At 42.6% G+C, this 18,619-nt stretch overlaps 1 protein-coding gene across 2 annotated transcripts in view; it reads right to left on the reverse strand.

Annotated features, from left to right (window-relative positions):
• Window positions 1-269: 269 nt before the first annotated feature.
• The window catches only part of PHLPP2 (PH domain and leucine rich repeat protein phosphatase 2), a 75,831-nt gene continuing 57,481 nt past the window's right edge, over window positions 270-18,619 (reverse strand). The window contains exons 13-19 of one of the 2 annotated variants that reach the window (XM_079759899.1): window positions 18,179-18,379; window positions 13,891-14,053; window positions 13,522-13,652; window positions 12,772-12,882; window positions 11,789-11,983; window positions 8,665-8,896; window positions 270-5,894 (exon numbers count right to left, since the gene is read on the reverse strand). In XM_079759899.1, the coding sequence (XP_079616025.1) occupies window positions 4,746-5,894; window positions 8,665-8,896; window positions 11,789-11,983; window positions 12,772-12,882; window positions 13,522-13,652; window positions 13,891-14,053; window positions 18,179-18,379 (2,182 nt within the window). In that variant the 3' untranslated portion in view covers window positions 270-4,745. The remainder of the gene's footprint in view (window positions 5,895-8,664; window positions 8,897-11,788; window positions 11,984-12,771; window positions 12,883-13,521; window positions 13,653-13,890; window positions 14,054-18,178; window positions 18,380-18,619) is intronic. The other variant, XM_079759898.1, reaches the window with a different exon arrangement.

The raw sequence follows: 18,619 nt of genomic DNA on the forward strand, positions 1-18,619 counted from the left end.
TACTGGGTGGGAACTTGATACCACACGAAGCAGAGAACACACTCAGAAAATTTCACTTCTGCCACCGTGGAACAGCGAGGTGTGCATCTGATGGAACTGAGGTACTGAAGTAGATGATGGTGATGGTGGTTGAACCCAGCGCATTGAAGGTGCTCAATGAATAGTGAGCCAACTTTTCAAAATGTTTGCTCTGCTAATGAGAAGGAAACTGAAGAAGGACTTCAATTTGGACTTCATCTGGAGCGAGAGGTAGCTAATCTTGCTCGAAGTCCAGAGATTTGGGAGACAGTCAATGGGGAGAGGAGAGAGGAACAATTTAGAGGCTTACCTAGATTATAAGTATTTTATGGGCCAAAACCTACCAGTTATGTCTGAAGTTCTAATACCAAAGCCATTATTACATTATACCAAACATGATGGCCAGATTATGCACTTAGCTCCTCTATCACCATCAGCTCTATGATTTAAAAGGAGCTGTAGATTGTTTACAATTGAGTTTCCTCTAGTCACCTGCATGTAAATAAGGGCCATGTTTCCTGTCTTTGGGATTAAAAAAACCCCCACAAAAACATAGAAACCAAGTCAGAATATAATGTTTCTTAGCATAAAAAAACTTTATTGCTATCTCAGCTTAAAAGATGATCAAAAATATTTATTCTGCCCTTAACTCATAGCTTCACAGAGTGCCATGGAATGTAGTTTCATTTGTTATCTTCCCCTAAAGCAAGAAAAAGCAGAAAAATTCTAATGGTGTTTTTGGTTAGGAAACTAATTCTACATACAAGTTAGAGAAAATTACAGTTGCATGCTAAAATGAAGTATTTATAAAATAACAGGTATTTCATTTTAAAACAAAGCCATGAAAAAAGATATTCCATTTTATTTTATTTATTATTATTGTTATTGTTATTTTTTACAAATAATAGATTTGCTGCAACATGCTCTGGCTCATATTATTGAATTAAAAAATTTAACACATTTCAAAAATATCAAAAATACACTATAATGAGTCTTAGGACTACAATACGACAATGATTGCACAAAACCGTAAGATAGGAACTCACTGTCTGGATGACGTCCATTGGCAACAGTGAGAGGAAACCCTATAGCGTCTGGGAGAAGTGCATGAAATTTAGAGTACAAGGAGCTTATGTGTGATTTGAATGATCACCAAATGAGGGAAACAGAGCAGGATTTACTGTAGCTGCTTTTCTCCATCTAGGAAGTGCTTACCCAGCTATGGGGCAAAAGTCACTAACTGGAGAGAAAGATTAACTTGCCTCCATGATTGGGGAGTCTAAAAGGCCCCACCCAGAGGGAAGTAAAAAGTGACACAAGACAGTTCTATCGTGATGCTGCAGACATCACTGAATGGCTTGGAGACTATTTAATAATTAGTACATTTATTGATAACAGCCAAGTGCTCCCTTATGGAGGTCTCTTCATTAATAATTATTGAGTAGAGAGAGAAGGTGAGCCTGTGGCTTCCAAGTACCTGCTTTTACTGAAGGTCTACATGGAAAGAAGAGCATCACATGATATTCAGTAGATCAGCCAAACCTAACTAACTGGCTCCATCTCCTGAAAAATAGCACTCGCTACAAACAATTGAAATAGCACCCAATGATTACCAAGCTGCTCGTGTTGGCTCTTCTATACACCAGGAAAAGGAACTCATAAGTGTATTACACACACACACACACACACACACACACACACACACACTCACACTCACAGTAGTATAATAAAACCTTCACTTGCATTAGGAGTGGTAATTCAATGACTCTATGGTAGCACGGTAGCTTTGATAGACCAGCATTCAAATGTTCACATATATTCCCAATTCATTTGGATAAAAGGAAGAATACCATGGCTGCCAAGACTCGTGCATTTTTCTTTCTTCCATAGGACTGCTGAACTGCTCCCATCAGCAGGAGTGATGTTATTTTCAGAAATTCTCTTAAACTTTTCTATTAAATGGGAGGTACACACAGAGACCTGAGAATCATGCAGAGGCCAGGATCTCTGGACTAGAGATCAATGGGTCTCTGCCCACCTGGAGAACACATCCTCTGGGTAAAGTCCTAGGAAGTAGGTTACATTCACCTGGAGACAGATTACTGTCTTTCACCACCTAACAGTCTAATCGGTTCACACAATGACTGCAAACGACCTCACAGGTCAGAAGATTCTGTATATTTTTGGTAATGGGCTATGGCCTTTTTACCCTCTGTGTTAATACAGAGCAATTACAGAGAAAAAGGAACTAAAGGAAGTTACAAAAAAGAATAAATAGTTTTGGTATAGCCTATATTAAAGATATCCAACACAACCTAGTATTTCCTGAAAATAAATCTACTACACAGAACATCTGGAACTTCGGAGTTATTCTGACTGAAAAGTAAATACATTTGGAACTTCTGGAAAAGTCATTTCAGAAGTGGGTTTTGTGATGGTTCCATTAAGGGTGGGTAACAAAGAGAAGACAAGAAGAAGGTTCACAGATAAAGGACAATTTTTAAGAGACTATACTATTAAAGTGGTATATTCCCAAAACAACTTTCTCTTCTAGACAACATCACTATCCTATAACTCAGAGCTTCTGCTGTCTGGGTAGAAAGATGTTTTACATCACCCATCACTATTATCTTGGGTGTTTCCTTCATTTTCATTTTCCCTTCACTTTTTTTTTCATTTTCCTATATAAAAATAAGGCAGCAACACACTATTGTTCCCATCTTTCTAACAGTACCTAAACTTTGTATGAACTACTATGTTCCCCACTTCAAATCAAGACCTGAGTTCTAAAATTCTGCAGTAGCTGACCAGTAGTTTGACACAGGGAAGTCAAGTATTCCTGAAAATTTGGGGATCCAAATTCAGATTGAGGGGTTGAACTTAATAGTCATTGAAGTGGTATGGAATCCCCCAAGAGTGTATGTACCCCACCAAAACACACATGTGGGTATGGGGCCTCTGAAAAGGTGAAGATACATGATGACCAACCATTTGTGAACAGGACCCTACTTATGTACATATCAACCCTATCTTTAACATTATTTCTTACGAAACAAATTAAAAATGGCTCCATTCTGCTTTCTTTTTAATTGTGAAAGTATTCTAGAAATCACTCAAAGCATATTCCCCATGGGTAAAACCAAGCAGTGTCAAAATTTTGTAGGAATAAATAGAAATTCATTTTCCTAAGTAAATCTTCTAATGGAAAAGGCAACAGAACAGAAATATGGAAGGAACTGCATTTTGCTAGGGTTATGTGGAATGTGCAAAAAATATAGTAAACCAGGTTTTCTGTAAGCTTAGGATTTTTAAATTCTTTCTTATATTAGTAATTGAGCCCAGTATTCTCAAACCATGTGACGTGGATAAGCAGTTTTCAGTACTCTGTTAAACACTAAAGAGGTGAACTCTCCACTCACTTGCAACGTTTTAGAAAACCATCCCTAAGCTCTAGAGCAGGCGTCCTCAAACTACGGCCCGCGGGCCACATGCGGGTGTTTTTGCCGTTTTGTTTTTTTACTTCAAAATTAGATATGTGCAGTGTGCATAGGAATTTGTTCATAGTTTTTTTTTTAAACTATAGTCCGGCCCTCCAACAGTCTGAGGGACAGTGAATTGGCCCCCTGTTTAAAAAGTTTGAGGACCCCTGCTCTAGAGTAAGAGAAGGAACCTAACACCGGAGCTCCATCCATCCTTCTGTTCTCATTCAGCCTGTCTGTTCAGGGTCATCTGCTATTACTCAAGGTTACCTGGATGTGAGCAGCATCAGCCTCGGCCCTACACACCAGGAGGCTGACTGCCACTCCAGCAGGTGTTGTGAAAAGAGGCCAACCCCCAAATGCCTCTCTTGCGATCTGCTGGGAAACTCCTAGCAGGTGTCACATTCGTCAAGGAGCTTTTCTCTTTTTTTTTTGTGATTTGGGAAAAGTAGTCTTAGTCTTCACTTCTTTCCCATCTTTATCCCCCCAAAAAGATTCTATTCCCCCAAGCTTCTCAGGAGCTTTCACAGTCTGACATCCAACAATTAAATCAATTTCCCAGGACCCTGCTTAGTACCCTCATGCAAGGTTCCAACACCTGATGCTCCTTCTACCTATGGAGACCAAGGTGCTGGGCTGCCTCTAAGAAGATTGGCTCGAGTGCAGATTCGAAAATAAAAAGTTCACAGTCAATGAAAAGTGCTCTCGTTACATTACATACATAAATTATCTGCTTGATTGGTTCTACATTTCCAATAAACGTCATTTTGATAGGCTGTATTCTCGTAGAGAAGAATGAAAAGTCATGTGACTAGTCACATCACATCCCATCAGTTAGGTTGAGATATAAGGTGATTCCTCTGTCATAGAGATCCATCAGCAGCAATCAGTAAAGGGAATCATCTTCAGTTATTTTCCTCCACAGAAATAGTCCCTTTCCTTCCCAGGCAGGCAAATTCTCAAAATTATCCTAGGAGAGAAAGGGTTAATGGCAGGTGGCAGGACTGATACAGAGCAACATCTGCTTTCTTCCCAGTAACTCTGGGAATCCCAGTGCAGGTTAAATGTGAAACTTAACACTGATGGTGTTTACTAGCTTATCCAGAGTGAGATCCTGATAGCTCTCACCATTTTTGGCTCCAAGTTCTACCCCCTCATCTATGGTTTAGAAATGCAGCGGCAAAATGCCTCTGGAAGGGTCCCACCCCGACCCCACACAGCCTCCCTAACGCTGAGCTGCTGGGAGGACTACAGTGCTGTGTCAAACTCCTCGGGGAGCTCGGTCCGATCCTCTTCAATCAGCTCAGGCTCGGGCCTGCTTTCCTGGTGTTGCTTCATTTGCTCCTTCACTTCTTCTTCCAGGTCACGAGGTACAACAAACTGATCCTCTGGCTCCAGCTGAGTGGGGGCAGCAAAATAGCCAGTTTTCTTCTTGGGTGCTTCTGTGGCCACTTCAATGAGGTTCAGGCTATCTTCTAGGGGTACAATCGAGCCATTGGAGAGTTTCTTCCCATAGAGACAGGAGGTGGAGGGAGACTTCTGTAACTCCATCTTGTCCTTGCTCACTGGCAGAAGTATGCCACTGTTCACACTGTTCTGTCTTCGGATCCCAAAAAACAATCCTCTTCCATGTTCCTCAGGACATGGGGCAGGAGAATTCTTTGGGAGCGTGGGCGAGTTCTCCCTCCCCCTACAGCAGTGGATATCCACTTCCACTTCTACTTTGCTGCCATTGGTTATGACCCCTTCAACGGGCTGGTCATCGTCACTGTCCAGGCCATTGTCAGACTGATTACTCGAGAAAGTCGCACAAGAAGGCTGGCGCTGAAAAACCGCAGAGGCGGGGGTGGGGTGGAGACTGCAGCGCCTCTCTGGCCGTGGGAGCAAGCTGGCATCCAGGCCAGCAGTGTTATGCTCATCAGAAGCAGTGGACCCCACCTCACTGCTCACCTCTGACGTGGACATCTCGCTGCTGAACTCAGAGGCGATCCCACTGCTGGAGGAAGGTGTGGTTGGCTTGAGAGGGTCCTTGATGGTGGTGGTTGAAGCAAATCCCACGGGACCTGGGAGGCTGAGCCCATTCATCTCACAAGTGCAGCCTTCCTCACCAATGTTCAAATAAACCACTATTGCCCCCACATTGTCCTGACAACCGTAGCTCTGGGCTAATGTGCACAGCTTCTTGGCAGCTGCTAATGGGTCCTGTACATGACGCACCGCACTGACAGCTTCTGTATATGACAAGTGTTCCCACAATGCTTTGTTTCCCAGAATCAGCAACTCGTCCTGAATGGTAAGTGTAGTGGAAGAGATGTAGGGCTTGGGGAGGATCCAAGGGTAGAGGTATGTACAGCCCAGCATCCGGGTGCAGCAGGTTACCCCATTCACTTTGTTATCCTAGAGGCAGCAGAATGCAAATTTTGAAAAACAAGCAACAATGACATACAATTTATATCTTTCTATCTCACAATGCTTACAGCTCTACAAAAAAATACAAACACACACACAAAAAAACAACAACACAGAACTGACAGGTATTACGGTTTTTCCTAAGATCTGTGTATTTTATTTTTTTATTTTTTTAAAATATATTTTATTGATTTTTTTACAGAGAGGAAGAGAGAGGGATAGAGAGTTAGAAACATCGATCAGCTGCCTCTTGCACACCCCTTACTGGGGATGTGCCCGCAACCAAGGTACATGCCCTTGACCGGAATCGAACCTGGGACCCTTGAGTCCGCAGGCCGATGCTCTATCCACTGAGCCAAACCGGTTTCGGCAAGATCTGTGTATTTTAAATGGCCTTACAAAAAATAAATGTATAAAATTCTAAGAGAACAAGATATCAGATGGCTATACTGAATAGTTCAGAGGACGAAAGTTAAAACCAATTAAAATGAAGTGGCTAAAAGGTACCTCAATCTCAAAAGATACTTGCTTTAACATGAAGTAAAGGCCTCAGCATGTCCTTAAATAGAAAGACATCTGTTAGAAAAACAAGGAGCAGAATTGTCATTAATTCTCCATCACTAGTATTCTCAGAGAGGCCAAAACTCAGATGGGTCACTAAAAATGATTTCTCATTCAAAGGCACAGTTAGGACTGAAAAGATTCAGGAAGATATTAAATGACTAAGGCAATCCTTGTGGCTAAAGCATTAAGTAATCTCCAAAATTATTTAGCCTAAAAAAGGAAAGTTTGAAATCTTCAGTAAATTTACCTACTCTGTAAGGATTATAACCAAAAATGAGTAACAGATCAAGTCACAACTGGTATAATTCTAAACTTAAAGGAAAAACCTTAGTAACAGATGGGAATGTTCATCAGCCAGATACTTGATACTTATATCTTTTCAAGATAAAACCAAGCAAAACCTCTAAAGCCATCAATATATTTACTTCATAGTTGCAGTCATTATCTGGATGAAAATCCTGGCTCTCTATTTACCAGAACTTATCACAAACACTAAATTTTATTTTCCTCAACTGTAAAATGGAAATAAAAGCAATTCTTTCATGGCTGTTATTATGAAGATTAAACAAAATAATGAAAGCACGGTGCTTAGCAAATAAGCAAACAATATCTGTGTTTAAAATAATGTTTATAAAAATACTTCCTACTTGTCTAGAACCCCCTTTACCCCCAAAATCGAAGCATTACTAAATTCTATAAGAATAGACTAATCAAACAAAACGTTCTTTTATCTTTCATTTTTGTTTTCAATGAAAGACCTTCCTAAGACTATAATGCCTCAGAGTTCCAGAATCTTCATGGTATCAACCACATTGTGATATACTTTTTTTGGTTTTGTGCTTCCTTGGATGCAATCTAACATGGATAGTCCTGACAGAATTCTGACAGAACAGACAGCCCAGAAATGGACCCACAAATACAGCCCACTGATCTTTGACAAAGGAGCAAAGGCAACTCCACGGAGAAAGGGCAGTCTATTCAACCAATGCTGCTGGGACGACTGGACATTCACATGCAAAAAAGAAAGAAAAATAATCTAGACATGGAACTTACACCTTTCCAAAAATTAATTCAAAACCAATCAGACTTACTGAACTTCAAAAACTTCCAAAAGATAAGACAGAAAGAAATCTAGGTGACCTTGGGTTTGGCAATGAGTTTTTAGATACAACACCAAAACATGAACCATGAAAGAAAAATAAGTGGGACTTCATTAAAATTAAAAACTTCTCTGCAAAAGACACTGATTAAAAGAATGAGAAGAAAAGCCACAGACTGGGAGAAAGTATTTACAAAACACGTATCTGATAAGGACTTGTATCCAAAATTCACACAGAGTTCTTAAAGTTCAGCCATAAAGAAACAAACAATTCAATTAAAAACGGGCAAAAGATCTGAACAGAATTCTGCTTCGCAGTAAACAATGCTCACATGAATTGTTAAAGTCTCTTTGAAAGCAAAAATGTTATGCTAATTTCTAAAACAGAAGAAAAACTGTAAAATTGTGGAGATACTGATGCTTCATTATTTAAAAAAGAAAATATAACCAGAGCATATAAGCCAAATACAATTGTATTATGAATAGAAAAAAATATTTTGAAACTTTGCATTTCAGAATAGAATGTCAAACTATAGGAGTGTTTTTCTTCTGTTTGGAAATTAACCAAAGGGAACATTTACCTTCCGTTTTACATGCTAGCTATACACCTACAGCAGTGATTTTTAGCAGGTGTGCTGACACAATTTTTAAAACATGCAATACCTTACTATTTAGTCAGGGGCACTGACCTCTTTTCCCTGATTGTCAAATTAAAAAATGACAACACAACAGCCAACACAACAATAGCTGTCTGTTGTGCATGAATCAAAATTATACCTTTTTTTGTCAGATCAGCAAAAAGAATATTTTTTGGTGTGCTGCAGAATTTTAGTAATCAGTTTATGTATGCCATGAGATGAAAAAGACTGAAAATAGCTGATCTAAAGTATCAAATTCAGATTTTTCCTTCTAATTAATTTGCCTTTTCTTCTTGCTGGTCATTAGCTGCTCATTCGCTTTTCTTCTAGTCCTATTATCTGACTTGGATACAATTCACAAGGCTTGATAGGAGGAAAGTGGGCCTCCACTGCCATTAGGCAAACAGCATTCACTAGATTTGGGGAGTAGAAGTGACTGGTGGAAAGCGAGACTCACCTCTGTTATGATGGCTTTTTGGTCCTTCACTCTTTGGGCCTCGTCCGCATCCTGTTCCAGGCTGAAGACTTTAGAGAGGGGCACTGGTTTCCCACCTCGACACAGGACTGCTTGGCACGTGCCCACGTTGGCCACCGTCAAGCTAAAACTACTTGTTGAGTCGGCAGTGTCAGGGCGGATGTAACAAAGAAGAGCAGAGGAGCCCAGCTTCTGACCAGCCATCCCTAATTTCCTGTTTAGAAAGAAAATGAAGACCTGGTAGCTAGAGTAAGAAGAAAGTGGCAGTCCTTCATGGCCACGATTTCCTTGTTTGCCTGCCATGTGGCTGAACCAGCCCCACCCTTATCCACCTGAAGGCAGTCTCTGGCTATAGGTGATAATGGTGAACAGAGTTCTGCCTTCCACGCTTAGCTCACTGAGAAAAGGAATTTTACACAACGGGTGAGGTCAAAGGAGAGAGTAAGGTACATCTTTCTCTGCTCCCTTCTACTTGTGTCTAATCATTGACCACAATGGCCTAACTCAGTGGTTTCAACTTTAGAGCATCAAAACCATTTAGAGCGTTTGTAAAAACACAGATTGCTGGGCCCACCCCCAGAATTTCTGATTCAGTAGATAAGGGGCTAGCCCAGGGGTCGGCAAACTGCGGCTCGCGAGCCACCTGCGGCTCGTGAGCCGCGGTTTGCCACTCTGTTGACTAATGAGTTTGCCGACCACTGCGTAAGGCATTACCCTTACCCAGAAGTTTTTGGTTTTTTCTAAATATATTTTATTGATTTTTTACAGAGAAGAAGGGAGAGGGATAGAGAGCTAGAAACATCGATGAGAGAGAAACATCGATCAGCTGCCTCCTGCACACCTCCTACTGGGGATGTGCCCGCAACCAAGGTACATGCCCCCGACCGGAATCAAACCTGGGACCCTTCAGTCCACAGGCTGACGCTCTATCCACTGAGCCAAACTGGTTAGGGCTTTACCCAGAAGTTTTGACTTCAGGTTAAAGACATTAGTACATTATTAAAATGTTTTTTAAGTGTTTTTCCCTAAGGCAGTGGTCGGCAAACTCATTAGTCAACAGAGTGGCAAACCGCGGCTCGAGAGCCGCACGTGGCTCGCGAGCCGCAGTTTGCCGACCACTGTCCTAGAACAACACATTGAGAACTGCACGTTTAGGTTGTAAGTCCCTTGAAGGAAGGATCATAATTTCCCCTGTATTTCTTCCACACATATGGCATCCATCCCCAGCACGGGGTACACAATGCTAAACATAGAGCAGGTGCTATCAAGAAGATCTGGTTCCAAATTTGGCTTTTTCATTTATTGGCTATAGATCCTCAGCAAGTTATTTCTCTGAGAAATTTTTCAATAAAATACCCACCTCTTTGGCTTGTTTTGAAAATTAAAGATAGGGTATGAGAAATGCTTGGTACAGTGCCCTGCTCTCAGGAGGTACTTCATAAGCAGAGTTTTCTCTCCCAAACCCTTTATTTTGCCAAGTTAAACTCCTTTCCCAGCCTCTTTGCTTTGTATTATAATGAGAGAAAACTAGCTTGGACTCCAGGCTGCTCCATTTCAACACTGATTATCTCTATATCTCTCTATCTGTCCTATCTAATAATAGAGTAACATGTAAATTACCATCACTCCGCTACGCCCACGATTGGGCGGCGGGAGGCTGGGGGGCGGGACTCGGGGTGGCCTATCTGGCCATTGAGAGGCACGGATCCGCTGCCACTGAGGGGGGCTACCCTGCTGTTGAGAGGTGCAGGGGGCGGGACTCCCACCCCCTGTGCCTCTCAACGGCCAGATCCGCGGCCGCTGAGGGGGCCTGCCGCGGACACCCAGCTGCGCCTCTCAACGGCAGGGTAGCCAGGTGTCCGTGGCAGCCCCCCTCAGCGGCCGCGGACCATCAAAAGTGGGGGAGCTGGGTGCCTGTCTGCTCCGGCACCAGCGGACAGGCACCCAGCTCCACCGCGAAAAGCGAAAGCATGTAGGGGACCCTACACGTGCATGATTCAATCATGCACTGGGCCTCTAGTCTATATATAAAAGCCCAGCAACCATTATGGCAGAACGATCAGAACGACCAGTCGCTATGATGCGCACTGACCACCAGGAGGCAGACGCTCAACGCAGGAGCTATGCCCTGGTGGTCAGTGAGCTCCCACAGTGGGAGCACCGCTCAGCCAGAAGCCGGGCTCACGGCTGGCGAGTGCAGCGGTAGTGGTGGCAGCACTAAGGAGCGGTGAGCCAAGCAGTAAGGAGCAAGCAGGTGAGTGGTAAGGAGTGGCGAGCCAAGAGGTAAGGAGCGAGCAGGAGGGCAGTTAGGAGTGAGCAGGTGGGTGGTTAGGAGCAAGGGATTGCAAGAGGGCGCAGGCCCGGCTGAGGTACCCCATCCCTTCCTGTGCATGGATTTCGTGCATTGGGCCTCTAGTACAAGATAACAACCTCTCAGTTGTCAGTATCCTTTTTTCGGCCGGCCCACCTGATGGGTAAGATGCTCCATTAGCTACTAAGAGATTTTCAATAGTTTAGTTATATAGGGTTTTTACCCTTAAGTGGCTTAGAACAGTGATCGGCAAACTGGGATAGGGCTTAATCACAAGGAACAACAACAGCCTGTAATTATTGGAATCGAGAGTCTAGGTCAGTGGTCGGCAAACTCATTAGTCAACAGAGCGGCAAACCGCGGCTCTCGAGCCACAGTTTGCCGACCACTGGCTTAGAAGATTAGTTGGTAAATCCCAGTAAGTATTCTAAACACATGAATCTGATCAGTGCTTAACGTTCTGTAGGTCATCAACTCTTTGGAGAATCTTATGAAAGCTTACCACGCTCCTTTCCCTAAATGCACATACACACACACAACCTTTCCCACATCATTTCTGGGCTTTCCAGATCTTTAGCAGTTTTTGGGTTCAACAGAGAAAACACAGATGTTTCCACAGGCTCTTTAAAGCACCCAAATCCCCACATTCTACGCTGATATAGAGAGAACAGCCAGGGCAGAAGGAGCAAGGTCTCATCTTGATCCTGTACCTATAATTTAGACTCTGGCCTTCTGGCTTAGTGAGATTTTCCAAAAGCAGAACTGAGTTAGGGATTATTCAACCCACCTGCTTACCTGTGAGATACCAAGAAGGTGTGAGCCATGGAAACGGTGTCACTGGACGACTGCTGGACCTCCTCCAGAAGCACGTCTGCCACCGTGCACTGCAGGAGGCGGGGGAGCTCCTCATTCCGGTCCCCATCAAACATGCCGTATACCGCTCCCACGCCCTCCGCAAAGGTATCCACAGCTAGCGAAGATACACACAGCCTATCCCAGACAGACAAACACCCACGAAAGTTATTGGTAAAAGGATTATTCTCTGGAGAGCCTTCTTTAAAAAACTAAGTGTTAATTGAGGGTGGAGAAGAACAAGAGTAAATCCCAACCTACAAATGAAAAGTGTTACATAATTAGGCAGCATTTGAAAGAGTTGATGACCTAACAGGGGAATTCAGCCACATTCAGAAGCTGTACACATTTTAACTTTGCAATGCTGCCAAAGCTGGAAAGATGAGATGTTTTCTCTTAGTAGTTATCAAAGACTAGTATTGTTAACGCCCTTCAGCCAGAGGTCCCCAGGTGCACACCTGTGGTTGAATGAGTTGAGTGTATTATGCCCTGAGCAAGGCAGAATGCACATCATGGAACTCTGGGGAGTGTAGGTAAGACCTAGCATAGGGTTTGGGCTTTGGTTGGGTCACTTTGGAGAAGGTCTAATGAAGGGGTGATCATACTAGATTGGGGGCTGCCAGAAAGCAGGGCCATTCTATGGTTGGGTATTTCAATCAATCTTATCTATAGGAGAAGATTAGCATAAGGATAAAGCTGTAACTGGTACAGAAAGTAGTAGTCGCCCATTTTATGGTAGGGATGAGAGAGCATTTGGTATTTTGGGGCCTGCACATTCATCTTGTTGTTGTCCCACTGGATCATGGTCTCAAAGGGATCTTATCTGATGTTGGCATTCTGTGATTTGTTTACATCCAACAAGAGGATATGGCCCGGCCTTTAGCATCAGATCAGTTCCCAGATGTCTCCATGGCCAAGATACTCACTTGTTCCTTTGCCCTGCCATCTCAGCCAGTCCATGGCTCCAGAAAGTTGAAGCAACTGTAGGATCCGTGGTTGGCAAAGGTTTCTGGTCAATTTTCAGGGTTGTGATATGGCTGTGGGAAGAGGAGGAAGGGAAGATTAAACCGTAAATGCTTCTGTATTTTACAAAAACTATCCTAACAATACTATATATTTTTATAAAATAGTCTGTTGACAGACTAAGATTCATCTCCAGAGGGACTCACTTGAAAGTAGTGGGCTGACCCACTGGCCAAGGTGGAGAAAGGAAAAGGGTAGGAGGAAGAAATAGGGGCCAAATATTGTTACAATTGACGCTGTTCTCTCTATGAAAACTAGGCACAACAAAGACTTCAACATTTCAGCCAACTGTCTACTTATTTTAAGTATTTTGATACAATTAAGTCTTGGTACAATGAATGAGCTTGTACTGTCTCTTGCATGTTGTAATGTAATGTGCTCTGTGCCACCTAAACCACTTACGCCTGCCACGTAAAGATAGTCAGTATGTGACTGAGCCTTGATGTCGAGTCCTAATATAAATGAGTGAGAACATTATGAGGGTGGACAGAACATCCATCCATAACTGAATCAAAGTAGGGGCCCGAGGGGTTTTATGGCTTCATCCATTCTACTCCTTCAAATAATCAAGATCACCACAGACCTTGAGAAACCCCCCACATGGCTGGTGGGACTAAGATCACATGGAGGTTCATTTTCAAAAGTTTTCTTACCTAAATGTGTCCAGTGTCTTGTGTTCCAGAACCAGGTTTGTATTTCCAGTCAGGTCAAGGTCCTGTAAGGTAGCAGGCAGGGCCTCTGGGATCAGGATTTCTGTCAAGTCATTACAACTTAGGTCTACAAACTGAGAAAAAAATGGAAAAAATCAAAAGAAAATACATCATATTATTCAGTATAGAACATTCTTAACTCTCTAACATTCAGTCTACTACTATGTCCCCCAAGGGAACTTAATTTCTCCCCAGGAATCCACTGAATATACTGTGATCCCTAACTGCCACGTCCTTCTTCCTTACGAGGTCAACTTCATTCACTCTCCTGCCATTCCCCCAGAGGGACAGCATTCCAGCACATGAAAGTACCTGGATCTGAGGCAACTGCAGTATTTCTGGGAAAATGCTGATGTTGTTGGAGTGTGCGACAAGGGTGTGCAGCCTTTTGCAGTTCGCTATGGTCGTGGGAATGGTTTTAAGTTTGTTGCCACTTAGGTTCAGTTCCTCCAATTGTTCCAATTTATTTAGTTTGCTGAAAAAGAAACACCAATATACCACACTGCACCCAAAAGGAGCTGCCAAGCAAGTGTTACAGCAGCCAGAGTGCAGAGGTGTCTGGCCCAGGGCCAGATGCCTGGCCATAATGAAATGATCAGAGATACCAGAAGGGAAGGGCTCCCCAAGGTGACTGCTGCTGCCAAACCTCAGCCTGGTCTGCCTCCCAGTGTGTCTGCAGGGGCTGAAGCTTCCCTGGCTTCTCTGATAGCTGTTGGCTCTTGTGCACGAACAGCTTCCCATTATGTGACTTACAGGGAGTGGCTGAATCAGCCTCGGCCTAGGGTTGGTAGATTAGTTGCTTCGCCACTAACTAGTTGCAAAATACTGCATAAGTTAATGTCGGTTTATATCAATATCCTCAGCTATAAAAGAAGCTGAACTAAATCATCACTAAGAGTCTTTTCAATTTTAAACATCTACCGTGGCCTATACATAACACAATCTATCTTCACTAAAGGTTATATTGAGTCGTTACTATACATACAGCGCTGTGCTAAGAATGTTAATGCAATGTGATTCACTGTTCTGCTGGATTGAGCAAAGCTTTCTCCACAATAACCAAAATATCTTAAGATGGCCTAACACCTTTATCTAGATTATTACAAGTTGCTCTAATAAAACATACCATAATTTCTATTGCTAAAAAAGCCATAAATACTTTTTCATAATTAAGCTCAGTAAATTAAAACTGCTTTTTAATTATAATCCTATCTAATAAAGAGGTAATATGCAAACTGACCATCACTCCAACACACAAGATGTCCACACCCATGTGGTCAAAGATGGCTGCCACAAGATGGCTGGCAGGGGAGGCAGTTGGGGGCAACCAGGCCTGCAGGGGACAGTTGGGTGGGACCCAGACCTGTGGGGAGGGCAGTTGGGGGGGACCAGGCCAGTAGGGGGGAGCAGTTAGGAGCAACCAGGCTGACAAGGGAGGGCAGTTAGGGGTGACCGGGCCAGCAGGGGAGGGCAGTTGGGGGCGACCAGGCATGCAGGGGAGGGCAGTTAGGGGCAATCGGGCCAGCAGGGGAGGGCAGTTAGGGGGTGATCAGGCTGGCAGGCAGAAGCGGTTAGGGGCAATCAGGCAGGCTCTAGGTGAGCAGTCCTGGATTGTGAGAGGGATGTCCCAGATTGAAGAGGGTGCAGGCTGGGCTGAGGGACACACACCCCCTGTGCATGAATTTCGTGCACCGGGCCTCTAGTAGTAATATATATTCACTGAAAAAATTTGAAAAAAGGGACAAGGAAAACAGAGGTGGAAAAAAAAAATCATACTACCAGAGTACTCTGATGACTTATTGGTGGAGGGTATTCTTGTCCTTTGTCATGCATGAAACTATATTTTAAATTAAAAAACGATGCTACGTTATATTTTATAACTTGATGTGTTTTTTTACTTAATACATTTTAAGTGTTCCGTGTCCACATCTCATGCTGTTCTCTCATACTCCTCCCTGCTCGGATCTGCTACTACTTTCTGACTTGTGGACAGAAACACAGTGAGTGTCCCTCTCAGTCAGTCTCTTACGGAGTACCCAGAGCTGTGCTAGATTTTGAAAATAGTGCAAAAGAAACAGAAAATTTGGGTTATGCCTGTGCAATTATAACATTGTTTAAGAGGTGACCTGACAGTGGATTTATTATTCAGTATAGAACATACATTTTCTTTAATGTACTGCTCCTAAATTCCATTTAGATTTACTATCTGTACCAGAGTACTCTAATTTTATATGATCTGCTCCTGTTCTTGTCTTTACTTCTAACTTATTTTCATATTTTTAATGTGTTTTACACTTAATATTAACCTGCTTTTGACCCCTCCCACAATATAAGTGTCACCAAATTAGGTGGAATTCATGAGTTTCAGAGTATTCATCTGGTATCTCACAACAGCTTCAAAAATTAATATAACTTGTCAGTGGTCTGTCATTTCCACTTTATATGACTGTGTGTGGGGCCAAGTGAATTAATCTCATCAGATTTCAAGGGATCTATCACATTCTGAAATTAAGATTCTGCATTCACTTTAAAAGCCACCATTTAAATACACTGAGTGGTCAGATTATTATGATCTCTGAACGCATAATAATCTGGCCACTCAATGGATATACACACACACACACACACACACACACATATATATATATATATATATATATATATATATATATATATATATATATTAATTAAAGGCCTGGTGCATGAATTTGTGCATGGGTGGGGTCCAGCCAGCCTGGCCAGGGGGAGGGGACATGGGTGGTTGGCTGGCTGGCCTGCCTGCTGGTCGAACTCCTGGTTGAGGGGACAATTTGCATATTAGCCTTTTATTATATAGGATATACACTGAGTGGCCAGATTATTATGCGTTCAGAGATCATAATAATCTGGCCACTCAGTGTATATTTGTATTGATTTCAGAGAGGAAGGGGGAGGGAGGGAGGGAGGGAGGGAGGGAGAGAGAAATATCAATGATGAGAGAGAATCACTGACTGGCTGCCTCCTGCATGCCCCACACTGGGGATCGAGCCCACAACCTGGGCATGTGCCCTTGACTGGACTCGAAGCCAGGACCTTCAGTCTGCAGGCCGACACTCTGTCCACTGAGCCAAACCAGCTACGGCTAAAAGCCACTGTTTAAATTCTTTTAGGAAGCAATCACATTTATCCTGCTTGTCTTTTATGAGCTCTAAATATCTTCTTTCATAAATATTCAAAAAATTTATAACCCCTATCAGTTTTTCTGAGTTTATTACATTTCTAAGAACATTTATAAAATAAAATTAGAATCAAAATATAGTTTTGTTTTCATTCAAATAATACCAAACATCATTTCCCTATTGTTTTAGTCTTTCAAAGCATGAGTTTTATTATTACCTTCATGGTATAGATGTATTTTTCAGGTATCACATTTTATCAAATGTACCGTATTTTCCAGCATATAAGACGACTTTTTAACCCAGGAAAATCTTCTCAAAAGTCGGGGGTCGTCTTATACACCGGGTGTCATCTTATAGAGCGGGTATATCCCAAACTCTATATTTTAACTGGAAAAGTTGGAGGTCGTCTTATACGCCCAGCCGTCTTATACGCCGGAAAATACGGTACTTTAGAAGATATTTCTTTTTCTACATACACTGTTTAAAACTTTGACCACATTAAACGTCTTGCTTATGTCTTCTTATGGGTGAAGAAGCCTGGCTATTATTCATCTCTTCCTCCTGGAAGGCCAACACCCCCAGGCTCTGTGCAGTGCAATGAGCTACCTACATATATCTTTAACATCCTGCATTTATTATGCTGCATTGCGATTGCCTATATACTGATCAATTCCCCCAATTTGACTGGAAGTAACTTGAGGACAGAGGCTGTAACTTAATCAACACTGCTTCCCCAGTACTTACACAGTACTTGACATACAGTAGGCATTCAATATATACAGCTGACCCTGAACAAAATGGGTTTGAACTGTGCTCGTCCACTTATACACTGATTTTTTTCAATAAATACAGTTGGCTCTTCATGCCCACAGATTTCCCACCAACTGTGGATGGGAAACAGCATTTTCATATTCCCAACCACGGTCTACCAGCTGCAGATCAAACATATTGTTTTGCATCCACAGTTAGTTGAATCCACATAAGCAAAGGGCCAACTGTAGAGTGAAAAGTTACATGTGGATTATCGATTGGATGGGGGTTGGTTCCCCCTAGCACCCAGCTTATTCAAGGATCAACTGTATATAATGAATAAATTAATGGACTCAACAGTACTTTTATGAAGCAGTGCTGATATGAAAAGAGGAAACAATTGTCTCCAGAATTTCTTTAATTTATGTCATAAGCCTGTACTTTTCTAGGCTGAAAATTCTCAGACCATTCATTATCAGCTAACTACAACTAAGAATTAAACACATTTAACCACAACTTCTCCAGTTACTGATACGTAACAACTAGGTACAAACACTTTCCCATTCAACTAGTAGAATCCGTAAATCACTCCACATAAAGCAAGAGTACCTAGTGAGATAGTGGCAATGCAGTCTAACAAATGCAGAATGCCTGTGATTTGTCTGAAATGACCGAAGTGTGCATTTGTTTACCTTGCGGGAAAAGTTTGTAGCTGGTTGTTTGCAAGATGCAGGATTCGCAGGTGTGGGTGCCCAACCAGGACGGGCACACACTGATCTGTCAGGAGGTTGTTGGTCAGATAGAGCAGCTGCAGGGCACTCAGGCTCTCCTCCCCTGCAGAAGCAGATGGCAAGGACTCCAGACTATTTGCGGATGCATTCAAGTACCTGAGGCTGACAGAACACACACATCATCTCCTGCATGGTTATCTGTTGCCTTAGGTAGAAAACATCATGCCATCTCAGTAGGGCACACTGCCATTACATGCTCCAAAACGCATGACAAATGAAACTTCCTTCAGGTAGTTTTCTCTAATTGATTCTAACAATCAAAGTTCCTTTTACTCAACTCATGCAAGCCAAATAGGCAGGAAATAGACAGGCTTGGTAGTAGTCCCGGGCTTCTGTGTTGGC

Source organism: Cnephaeus nilssonii (assembly GCF_951640355.1).
Source record: "Cnephaeus nilssonii genome assembly, chromosome: 20".
NCBI classification, from domain to species: domain Eukaryota; kingdom Metazoa; phylum Chordata; class Mammalia; order Chiroptera; family Vespertilionidae; genus Cnephaeus; species Cnephaeus nilssonii.